The sequence below is a fragment of the Acomys minous genome (genome assembly GCF_964271855.1).
Source record: "Acomys minous genome assembly, chromosome: 16".
NCBI classification, from domain to species: Eukaryota; Metazoa; Chordata; class Mammalia; order Rodentia; family Muridae; genus Acomys; species Acomys minous.
In genome coordinates, this window is record NC_140498.1 from 75603151 (window position 1) to 75615721 (window position 12571).

The 12571-nt window shown below is 46.8% G+C and overlaps 1 protein-coding gene and 1 long non-coding RNA gene across 2 annotated transcripts in view; one reads left to right on the forward strand and one right to left on the reverse strand.

The window, feature by feature from the left end:
• Positions 1-1134: 1134 nt before the first annotated feature.
• The window catches only part of LOC311587130, a 31540-nt gene continuing 20103 nt past the window's right edge, over positions 1135-12571 (forward strand). The window contains exons 1-2 of the long non-coding RNA XR_014775787.1: positions 1135-1230; positions 3451-3520. This is a non-coding gene — a long non-coding RNA (uncharacterized lncRNA). The remainder of the gene's footprint in view (positions 1231-3450; positions 3521-12571) is intronic.
• On the reverse strand, positions 5823-6278 carry LOC311587127 (large ribosomal subunit protein bL33m-like). The gene has a single exon (XM_084763635.1). The coding sequence runs from the start codon at positions 6260-6262 to the stop codon at positions 6044-6046; it is 219 nt and encodes a 72-aa protein (XP_084619761.1). The 5' UTR covers positions 6263-6278; the 3' UTR covers positions 5823-6043.

Genomic DNA, 12571 nt, shown 5'->3' on the forward strand with positions numbered 1-12571 from the left:
ATTCTGGCTGTGTCTCCTCCTTTTTCCTTTCATCATCTCATCTCACTCTAAGTCTTCCTCTTCCAAGTTGGACCCTCTCTAGTTCTCACTCTGAATCCTCAAACCGTCAACCTGTTCTGCTTTCCCACCGAGGGCTGGTGGGTGGGAAGGGGTTGTCTTAGTTTCCTTTTCTGTTGCTGAGATAAAGTACCCCAAGAAAAGCAACTTGAGGGAGAAACGGTTCATTTTGGCTCATGGCTCAAGGGTTCACTTCATCATGGCAGAGAACTAACTCAAGGCAGCCGTTTCTTGAAGCAATGGGTGGCACCACATCCATAGCCAGGACGCAGAGGGGTGTGGATGCACACAGCTTTTCCAGCTCGCTTTCTCGCTTGCATAGTCCAGCCATGGAACGGTGCCACCCATGACGGTCTTCCCACCTCAGTTCATACGACTAAGGTAACCCTCAGGGGTATGCCCAGAGGCTCATCTACCAGATGACTCTAGACTCTGTCAAGGTGACCGTTCACACTAAGAATCACAGCCCCTTCCCCAACATCTGCTTGAGGAATCACCATTTGGTCTTCAGTGCTGTGTCACTAATACTGGATCTGGATTAGACATTTTGGACTGAAGGGGGTTGTGTAATTCTCTCCTCCAAACTGAAACTTTCCTTCCTGGATGGAGGAAACTTAAGGCTCAGAAATACGATGCAACTTACAAGTCTCAACAAGTTCTGGAAACTTATGAGTTTCTCAAAGCTTCTCCGTAAGATTCTATAAACAGTAACAATGGCTAGGAAGATGCTCTTGTCATCAGAACTGCCTGGAAGTCATGTATGGAGTTTCAGGGATGTGTGTTTTTGTGAGTCATCATCTCTGCTTTGATGGTTTTTCTCAGAGGTACAGCTTTCTTTCATTTGTCCATGCTCCTGTATGTAGCCTCTTGTTCATGCAAGTAAGCCCAACAAACCCATGGACTCAGCTCTCTTTCTTACTTACATAGTCTAGGTAGGGAATGGTGCCACTAGTTGGATGGAATAGACTGTTCTGTCAATGGTGTTCTGACTACAATGGATGGATGGTTGCTTATATCTCCACAGGAAGATCAACAACAGGACATTGGCTTCTAGAGCAACATAGACCAGAGGTCAAGAGAATGGCTTGTGGTCAGCATTGGCCTTGAAGGTGAAGTCTTGGGTGGATCATTTATGGCTAGACAATAGAGAAGGGCTGATATACTGCCCACTGGGTGAGGTTTCCTATTTATTCTTATTGCCACATGATGCATATAGCCCTCAGGTGGGATTATCCTTGAGAATTAATTAAAGTATTAATCCCTAGAATGGAGTGGAAGTTTTGGTTATGTTATGTAAATACATTTTTGTTTTGATCCTAAGTGTGGGATGTGAAACTGCCCTTAGCTTATCCACAGCTGGTAACAGCCTCAGGAGAGGGTGTATGGTTTTTGTCAATTGGAAACTGCCTTGGTTAGACAGTGTGGTCTTTGCCAGATGGAAAACACCCTTGTGTGGACTCTGAGAGGGGAGAGAGAGAGAGAGAGAGAGAGAGAGAGAGAGAGAGAGAGAGAGAGAGAGAGAGAGAGAGAGAGAGAGAGAGAGGAGAGATTGTTTCAGGATGCTCCCATAGAGAAACACTGAAGAGACTTTCAAGAAGGCAGTTGCTGATTTGTTCTGCAGTTGTTGCTGCTGTTTTGCTCTTCTGGAAATCCTGACGATGAAGAGTGGAATTGTTTCAAGTAACTGAGTCTAAAAAAGGTCTACATCCCCTGTCTCTACTAACCATCTTTCTCTCCTACCTAGGGTCAGTGGGTTGAAAAGGGAGGTAGAGGCATTAAGGAACCACAAATAAAGTAGGTTTAAAAAATATCAAAGCCTACACTAGATTAGTGTTGAAAGGACACATTCCAGGATTATAAGAACAGCTGCTGAGAATCAGGCTACGTCTCCTCAAGAAGTTGGCAACAAACTTCCTACAGGATAGTGACTCAGTTTCTAAGCATATACCCCGAAAGATTCTGCTCCTGGGAGAAGACAGCAGGGAACTGGGCAGACACAGCCTTTATACAGGTTTTCTTAGGGGGTGGAGCTTTCTAAGGCAGGGATTTCCAGAGTGTGGATTGGTGGGATTAATAGTCCTGAGTTTGGGGAGCTCAGGGATTGGTGGGCTTTCCTATACAGGGATTGGTCAGCTCTCTTGCTCAGGGATTTTGGGAGTTTTAGTGGGAAGCTCCAGGGATTGGTCAGTTTTTCTGCTCAGACATTGTTGGGTTTTTTTCCAGGCTTTTCATCCCAAATTCTCATAATCTAGGATGTGTCCTACTGAGGGGCTGGAGATGGCAGTTACAGAGGTCTTGTGGGGGAGGAGCTGGGCTGCTGGAGCTTTGTCAGGCAGAGGCCTGGCCACTTTTCTGCTTTGAGGAGTTATAAAGTTTACGAAGTGTTCAGTATTTACAGAGTCCATTGTGAAGGCAGCAGGCTGAATCAGGAAAGGTTGTCGACACCATGGAGAGCTCCCATGGTGGCCACTGTAGGCATTCTGAGGCAGGAAAGGTGTGGGCCCCCTCTCATAGCAGCACACTGAGGCAGGAATAATCACCATGGACAGCTCCCACTGAATCTCAGACAAGAGCCGCCATTTTGTCTTCCATTTCTATAGGAATGGGGTGGTGGTAGTGGAGGAGGGGCTAACTGCCCTGAAGCTGGAAGGACTGGCAGTGAGCCACTTGACATTATAGTGGCTGGCTGCTCAAGACCCAGACATAGCTCTTGGTGGGGTGGGGGTGGGGGTAGTGGTTTGTAGTGGGCCACCAAAGCAGGGAGCTAGTGGGCTGAAGGGCTGGGAGGGGGGCAGCTTGCGGGAGCCAGTGGGCCACAGTGCTGGAGGTGGTGACAGTAGATTGCCATGGCCTGGGGGAGGCAGTGGGCCACCACTGCTTGGGGACAGGGGATGGTGGCTTAGGGATGGACTGCCATAGCTTGAGGAGCTGTCTCCACTGTGGTGGGCTGCTTGGCTTAGCAGCCACTGTGATCTGGAGTGGCTGCTGTGTGAGCTACAGGGCATCACAGCTCTCCCCTAGGTGCTGCTCCCAGGGCCCTGTCAGTGGCTGAGGTGGCAGGCTGCGCTGGCTCTGGGCTCTCTCTGCTGTGGCATGTGGCTTTGATTGTTGCCCCTGCAGCGATGAAAGCCCTACACTGTCTGTCTAATGTAAAGCACTCTGTGGAACATCATTGTCATGCATTTGTATCATCATACATCTTATTGCCCCGTTTTATTAGTTTCCTTTCTGGTTATATTATTCATATAAGCGAGTTTCCTAATATATCATACATATAAGCAAGGTTAGAAAAGGAATACTTAAGCAACCCTCAAAAGAATTTACTAGCTACTTTTAAAAAGATTTATTTAATGTGTTTTTTAAAAAAAGTTTTATTTTATCTTCCAAGATCAGATGAGACTGGGCATGATGCACCAACCAAGGACCATGCATAGAGAGGACCTAGACCCTCTGCTCAGATGTAGTCAGTAGCCATCTCAGTCTCCATGTGGGTCCCCTAATATGGGGAACAGGGGCTGTTTCTGACATGGATTCTGTTGCACAGTCATTGATCACTTCCCTCTGGCAGGAGGCCTTACCAGAGGAAAAGGATGCAGGAAGTCCTGATGAGACTTGATAGGCTGGAGTCAGATAGTAGGGGAAGAAGGCTCCCCCTTTTTGAGGACTAGGGGAGTAGGGTAAAGGGCAACAGTGAAGAGAGGGTGTATTGGGAGGAGTCAAAGGAGATGGCTAGTAAAGTGTATAAATTTTTAAAAAGTAGAAATAAAATAAACTAATAGAAAATGAAATGAGAAAAAAATGCATTTCATTTTATAATAAAATGTGGGTCTCTCTGTGTGTTTGTGTGTATGTGCACATTGAGTGTAGTGCCTAGAGTGACCAGGAGAGGGCATCAGATTCTTGAGAGCTAGAGTTCTAGATGGTTGTGAGCAGCTGGGCATGGGTGTTCTAAGTTGAACTCAAGTCCTCTGCAAGAGCAGTAGGGACTGTTAACTGCTGAGCCATCTCTCCAGTCTGGTTAGCTGCTTTATCTTTGGAAGGTCATTCACATTCCGAGTTCTCACTTTTTTTTACATCTACAAAATTTGCATAATAATACCAACCTCTGAATTGCGATGGAAAGGAAACTTGAGAACATTCGACAGAGCTCTGGATCATATTAATCACTGGGTAAATTTGGCAGCTTTTATTTCCCTGGCCCCCTCTCCCTCCTCCCAGAAGTACAGGCATAGCTGACACTCTCTCATGAAGCCGTTATATTTTACAGTGGACTTAAAGCAATGTCTTCCCCCACCCCCCCCGGATGGATTTGATTCTCAGCCCATGGGGCTTCTGTTATAAAATGAGAGATGTGTTTCTAGAACTTTCCATTTAAGGGATTATTGCAATCCTTTTTTTTCCCAGTTTGTTGAAACACTGAAGTCAAGGGCTAGGAATTTTCTCAGCCTTTAATTTTTCCACTGTGAAATCACATTAGAAACTTGTACTTAAATATTTGTCTGCTGCTTCCATAATGATCCTTGTGGAAACGTGGGTGAAATAGAATCTGAATTAGCAGTGTCATAAATGATTAAATATACCAGGCTTGCTGTAGAACCTACGTGGACTCTGTTGGGTGAGAGTGATTTATAAACACCTTAAAAAAAAAAAAAGAAGTATTCTAGCTGGTAGTGGTGGCACACACCTATAATCCTAGCATATGGAATGTGGAGGCAGGGGATTCAGAGTTTGAGGTCATCCTGGGCTACAAAGTGAATTCCAGGCTAGTTTAGGCACAGGAGGCCTTGTCTCAAAAAACCCAACCCAACCCAAATCAAACAAGACCCACAATAAGAAAAACCCAGATGGAGTTCCTGGGAATAGCTCAGTCGGTAAAACAGTTGCTGTAGGGGTGTTCCACCTCCGAACCCCATGTAAAACCCAGAGTACAGTGTGCTTATCATGTCAGGGCTGGGAGTGGGTGAGTTGGAGACAGGAGAATCCCTGGGGCTTGTTGGCCAGCCAATCACCAGACCTCAGGTCTCAGTGAGAGACTCAAGTAAGTAAAGTGGATGGCTCCTGAGGAATAACACCCAAGGTTGACCTTTGGCCTCTAGATTCACATGAATACACATATATGCACACACATACCCACATGGAGAGACACACACAGATACACAAGATACACAGATATGAATACACAGAGACACACACCACACAGACAGACAGACAGACAGACAGACAGACAGACACACACACACACACACACACACACACACACACACACACACACACACGGCACCCCAGATGGAATACTCTAGTGGAGTTAAATAGACTGTCCTTCTTAAGTATGGGAGCGGTCACTTCCTGGTATGACTTCACGTTGATGGGCACCAGCCTTCATACCCCAATTTGCTCAATGGCTAACGTGGAAGAAACACATCCTCAGCACATGTCATGTGGCCTGAACTCTGGGTCCAAAATAGCACACGGAAAAACCAGCAGACGTTCCTTTACACCAGCAGTTCTCAACCTGTGGGTCGTGACCCCCCTTGGGAGGGGGCTGCACGTCAGATATCTTGCACGTTATACGTTCGCATGATGATTCATAACACTAGCAAAATTACAGTTATGAAGTTGCTACAAGAATAATTTTATGGTTTGGGGTCAGCACACCATGAGGAAGCGTATTAAAGGGTTGCAGCACTAGATGTAGAACCGCTGCTCTACATCTTAGCACAAGTGTCACTAAGCTAACAATTCGATTGGTTATAAGTCTAGGCTACTTTGTTTTTCTTTTTTTTTTCCATATTTTTTTTTTTATTAAGGCCTATAAGGCATCCAGAGAGAAATATCTGGTCTCTGTGGAAAACTTTTCTTTCTCCACACTGTTCCTTCACATCCGCCTTCGCCTCACTGGAGGCCGTGCTGTGGTTTCGTCTTCAGTGCACACCTCCGAGTTCTGAATTGGTGTCTCACCCTTGGTCTTCTCATTTATGAATCAAATTCATTTTTCAATCCACTGCTCAGAGGGAGCGTATTTTTTTTTCTGTTCCACGAAGAGAACTTTTTTGTTCACTATTGGATCATAGTGCAGGAGGCTCGGCTTCTCTCGGAGTCGGCTTCTCTTGTGGTTGAAGGAGAAACCTGTCCCGGCTTGGCTCACCAGTTTCACCAGAATGGTTTTTGACTTGCTCTTGGCAAAGGAGATGGTGGAAAGCAGCATGGCGAACGTCCTGTCTACTTTGTTTTTCTTTAACTATTTTATGTATGTGAATTTTTGTCTGTATGGATGTCTGTGTATCACATTAACGCCTGGTACCCGTGGGGGCTATAAGAAGGCAGTAGACTCCCTGGGACTAGAGTTACAGGGGATTGTGAACCACTGTTGGATGCTTAGCCCCTCTTTTCTAGTCTTCACAGCAATTGCTCTTAGCCCTTGAGCCCAAGGATGCCTTCCTTTCCACTGTGACCAAATACTGGACAAAATGCGTAGTATCAAGGTACCGTCCCTCGTGGTGGGAAGGCGTGGTGGCAGGGATTTCATGTTGGTAGATCAGGTAGAGATAGGACGGGAAGTGGGGTCAACCCATCAAACCTCAAAGCCCATCCCCAGTGACTCACTGCCTCCCAGTGAGTCTACAGCTTCCCAATATAGCTCTACAGGCGGGGGCCAAGCGTTCTAATATGGGAGACATTGCGCGGTCGTGGCATGACACAGTGGCCTTTTAACACAGCCGACTCATGGGCTGGGCAGATGGCTAGTGAGTGACGTGGTTGTCATGCAGGTATGAGGATCTGCTTGGCGTTTGGGTCCCCAGCATACAAAATCAGACGTGAAAGTGAATGCCTGTAATTCCAGCGCTGGGCAGACTGAGATGGGATTCCCGGTTCTTGCTGGCCAGACACTTTAGATCAATGTTTCTCAACCCTTCCTAATGACGATACCTTTTAATATAGCTCCACATGCTGTGGTGACCCCCAACCGTAAAATTATCTTCATAGCTGTGATTTTGCGACTGTTATGAGTCATAATGTAAATATCCGACATGCAGGTAGTCTTGGGTGGCCCCTGTGAAAAGGTCATTTGACCTCCAAAGGGGTCGTGACCCGGTGGTTGAGAACCATTGGTTTAGGTGAATGGTGAGTTCTGGGTTTAGAGCAAGACTTTGCTCAAAAAGCGGTGTGGAAGAGTGAGTGAGGAAAACGCTGGATATTGATTTCTGGTTTCTACACACACACACACACACACACACACACACACGTGCAAACAAACAACAAACCTACACACACATACACACATACATATTGCATGCATGCACTCATGTAGGCACACACATACTCACACATGCATGCACATATGCACGCACAGTGACTCCCTCCGCCCCAATCCCAGTATGGGAAGAAACAAGACATGTTTCCTCCAAACTGTATTAAAATCGCCCATCATCACTTGTTTCATCTCAGGATTTGGCTAATAACTTCGTCCTGGGAATGGTCAGGTCTTTGTCTCCCTTGCTCAGCTCAGCCCAGCCACAAACCTCATCAGAACCCCACCTGTGATACTGGCAAACAGCTGCGTCTCAAGCTTGGGAACTGATGGAGAGGAAAAAGAAATGTCCCCACAGTTCCTATCAGCCTTAAACAGAAACATCTGTTCCACGGGAGCCTTTTTTCGGGGGAAGCGTTCCAGGCAGGCGACAGCACTTGGTGACATCAGCCACAAAGAAGTGCTGCAAGGGACAGTGAGCACAGGGAATTGTCTGTGCGCCAGGAAAGGGAACCTCAAGTGCGCACTCCAGCAGCTTTAAAAGCACTGGTCCTTGTCTAGGAGGATAGCTACTGCCAGGGGCTGGAAAGTGCTCCCAGCGAGTGGGAAAATAACACAGAAGGGAAAGCTGATGGGTCCAGCAGATCTGGGACTTTTGTTCTTTTCTACCCACCAGCTCAGCAGCAGAGGAGAATTTCCACTCTGTCAGTGTCCGTGGAGACACATGCTTTCCTTTCATCCCCCTTTAGTAGATACCTAACCACCGTGATCTTTGCAAAGGCATGGGTAAAGTCAGAGAATGGAGGTAAAAGGGTACAGCCTGGATTCTACAGTATGGATGTCACTTCTTCATCTGGAAATTGAATCTTACGTATGTTATACAAGTGCACTACTGATGAACTATGTCCTCAGCCCCTCACTGGGGGATTCTAGGCAGGAGCTCTACCACTGAGCCACGCCCCCAGCCCCTCACTGGGGGATTCTAGGCAGGTGCTCTACCACTGAGCCACACCCCAGCCCCTCACTGGGGGATTCTAGGCAGGTGCTCTACCACTGAGCCACACCCCAGCCCCTCACTGGGGGATTCTAGGCAGGTGCTCTACCACTGAGCCACACCCCAGCCCCTCACTGGGGGATTCTAGGCAGGGGCTCTACCACTAAACCACACCCCAGCCCCTCACTGGGGGATTCTAGGCAGGTGCTCTACCACTGAGCCACACCCCAGCCCCTCACTGGGGGATTCTAGGCAGGTGCTCTACCACTGAGCCACGCCCCAGTCCCTCACTGGGGGATTCTAGGCAGGAGCTCTACCACTGAGCTGTCTTTCTTGACTTTTTCTTTTTTTAATTTTGAGACAGATTAATTTTTCTGGATTGGACTTGGAATTAAAAGAATAAGCCACAACCCCAGGCTACATATCCAATCTTAGGTGATATTTTTGATCCAGTGCTGGTAGAATGGACAAATGTAGAAACTGATTCCGTGAGTGTGCATGCATGTATGTATGTCTGTGCATGCATGTGTGTGTGTCTGTGCATGCATGTGTGTGTGTAAGAGAGAGAGAGAGAGAGAGAGAGAGAGAGAGAGAGAGAGAGAGAGAGAGAGAGAGAGAGAGAGAGAGAGAGAGAGAGAAATTGAAAGGAGTTAAAACACCCAGGTTAATCACTGTACAGGCATCTGTACTGACCCACCTTGTAAGTAACTAGATGCATACATGAAGAGAAAGGAAGCAATTCCTTCCCATAGGATTCTGGCGATTGACCGCAGGAATGGTGGCAGATGATCAGTTAACTGTCTGCTTAGACTGGTGGACAGAAACCTTGGCGAGAAGCGTGATAATCACAGTGTCCGAGTATGCTCCTCAGTACTTAACTCATAATAAAGGTTAAAAACCTGGCCCGCTCACAGTGGAGCAGCTGTGCGTGCACCTGTAGGCACAGGTGTGTTTGTGGCGACTGCACAGGTGTGGAGATCAGAGAGGACAAACTCGGGGCCGGCCCTCTGGTGCCTTCACCCCTTTCATTTGAGACATGATGATGTAAGCCAGTGTTTCAGTTTTGCTTCTGTTGATGTGAGAAAATACCCCAGTGACACGCAGCTTATATGACAGGAAGGGGTGTATTTTAGCACCCAGATCTGGGTGACGCTCTGTCACTGTGGGGGACTCAGGGCAGGAAGGTGAAACAAAACACACAGTCGCATAGCCCCCACAGTCAAGACCAGAGAGAAACGAATGGCCGCTTGCTTGATGCTCACATAGTTTTCTCTACTCCCCTGTAGTCCAGGGCCCCCACACCAGAGAATGATACCGACCACCTGAGGCCAGGTATTCCGACATCAATGAAGGTAATCAGTACAGTCCTTCCCCCGAGATGCCTACAGGCCCATCTGACGGAGACAATCCCTCACAAGACTTCCCAGGTGGCTCTTGGCCGTTTCAAGTTGATCATTGAAACTTAACCATTACAGGCAGGGTAGGTGGTCAGCGAACCCTTCAGGGATTCATCTGTCTCCTCCTCCCATCTCTTAGTGCTCTGCTTACAGGTAAAGGTCATCATGACCAGCTTTTGACATGGGTTCTGAGGATTTGAACACAGGTCCTCAAGCTAGGGAGGCAAGGGCTTTACTGAGTAAGCTGTCTCTCCATCACCTTTGCATGCATGTGTGATGCTGGGACTTGAACCTAGGACCTCATGCATGCTGGACATACACTCCGCCACTGAGATATATATATATATTCTCAAATCCCAGGCTTGACACTTTTATCCTGTGGTCTCCTTTGAGCTCAACAGTGACTTCATGGTTCTATGGGCCTTTTTCTACAGAAATGGACACGATGTCACATCTGTGGTTTTCTTGCAAAAACAAACCATCAAACTTAACTTTGGACTACATTTTGGGCGTTTCTACAGGCTGGAATTTTAATTCTTTGAAAATGTCAAAAATCATGGATGGCCAGCGGCCTCTGTCATCCTTGATTTTTTTCTGAGGCACCACTGGCCACTCTCCAGAGCTGACTGCATCCTGTTGTTCCTCCTCATGGACACAGGGTGTCACTGTTGGGACTCCATCCAGCTTCAACTCTCAGACTGGGCAAGTCCAGAGCCCTCAGAGGTCCCTGGGAAGAAAACCAGGAGCAGCCAGACACATTTCCTTAGTTCCCAGTGAGGCTAAAGGGCTTCCAGCTTGCTTTCCTGAGCACTCCACGCTTCCCACCTCAGCCTTCCTAGGTCACACCTATCACTTCCTCTTGGTCTCTCTTGCTTTGCAAACATCAGTTTACAGAAACGTCTCTGTGCGACGGACTGTGTTTCATGCAGAGACTCCGGGTTGGTTAAAGTGCAGAGAACAAGTGTCTGTGTAATGTTGAGCCACAAGTGGGACATCTATATACCACATCCTCTCCTCCTTGAGGCTCAGGAAACACCAGGGAAGAGGGGATGAGGAGCGTGTGTGAGCCAAAGATTTGGGAGAACCAGGCAAAACAGTGTCTTCTGCACAAGACAGGACTTCTGAACGCATGGCAAATGTGCTGCCTGCCCAAAATCAAGTCAGTCAGCTTTCCAGCATGGAGAACAGAGTGGCTCTGACCTTTAGCTAAAGAGCTAATAACAGTTGATGGCCCCGGGGGAGGAAAAAAAAAATCTGATTTTAAAGGGTGTGGCTTGTTTTAGGTCAACCATGCTTCAGTGGATGGGCAAATTGGATTCAGTGGGTTGAAGAAGAAGAAGAAGGAGGAGGAGGAGGAGGAAGAGGAGGAGAAGAAGAAGAAGACATGAAATTGGGACGGGGTAGTAATTTGGGCTGGATCTGGGAGCAGCTGAGAAAAGGATGAAGGTGAAGACAATCAAAATATTTTGCATGCATTAAAAGTTTGGTTTACAACTGTATTCGGCACCTTGCAGCTTGTGGACTCTCTCCCTTCTCCCTCTGAGCTGGAGACATGCAAACTACCTCACACAGGGGCTGGGGAGATGTCTCAGTCCGTAAAGTACTTGCCTTACAAGCATGGGAGCCAGAGTTCAATACCCAGGAGCAAAAGCTAAAAAGTAGGATGTTGCAGGATGGCCTGTGTAGTTCCAGTGATGGAGAGGCAGAGACAGGAGGATCTGTGGGACTTCGTGGCCAGCCAGTGTAGTGGAGTTGGTCAGTTCCAGGTAAAGGTGGGAGACCCTGTCTCTGAGAGAAAGAAGGAGAGCTCCTGAGGTTGACCTCTGGTCTTTATATGTAACACATGTGCATCTAGACACCTACATACAGGTACACACATGTGCAAACACAATATTTCAAACAAATGGGCTTCTTGCTCCTCTGTCTCATTTGCAAGAGGGTAGACTGTCATAGACTGTGGGCAAAGCTTCTTAAACTTTTCTACTTTGCCGAAGAGATTCAGGAATCTTAGGTAGATGGGTATGCAAATATATATAGAAATCACTTGCTTAGAATGCTCTTTGGCGTAAATAGAATTTTCTATTTGTTAAAGATTTTAAAAAAACTACCTTGAATACTAATGAGAGATGGAAGCTCTTGTTTTACTACCACATAAAGAGTTATGTCTTGGATGAATCTTTGACACTGCAGGATGTACAACATTTTCGGTGTTTTTCAGAGTTGATGGACATTCGGCTTTATAATCCTCAATGCTGAGAACACCACTTCACGTGCACCCATAGTACAAAATGCTAGAGGCAGGTCTAGGGTCCTTCCAATAACTGCTAGAAATGCTGTCCTGATCCCATGCCAAAACGCACTGGACAGTAGTTGTTTGTTTGTTTTTTTCTTAATGAAACAACTTGGTAAGTCAAACAGCAATTTTTAAAAATCAAGTACTCTCATATGGTGAAATCTAAAGATATACTAATTAAATACTTGCACGCTGAGGAATGGCAGCAGGATATGTTTAAGGCCTTAATTTTTCATAATTAAGCCTCATGTTTCTATAATTGTTTGCACAGTAAAAATACCGTGGTTTCACAACACACAATAGGCTCAACCATGAGCCGAGTCGTTGCAGTCAGCATTCGTTGGTACCGCAGGCCACGATGGCATGCTCAGCACAAGGTGCCCATGCCGTGCGTTCAGAACCAAGGCTGTGGTGGGGACACGGGATGCAACACAGGCAAGAGCTGTTGGAAGCACTCTGTGTTAATTATGCATCTGACTTGAAATCAATGTGTGGTTGTTGTATATTCAGAAACTTTATTTTTTACCATCGTTACATTTATACTGTCCCCAATTTCAGTTACGTGCCCTCATATGGGGTTG

Bases quoted from the DNA above. Each gene is read 5' to 3' on its own strand.
- LOC311587127 (XM_084763635.1), bottom strand. From the start codon at position 6,262: ATGCTGCTTTCCACCATCTCCTTTGCCAAGAGCAAGTCAAAAACCATT.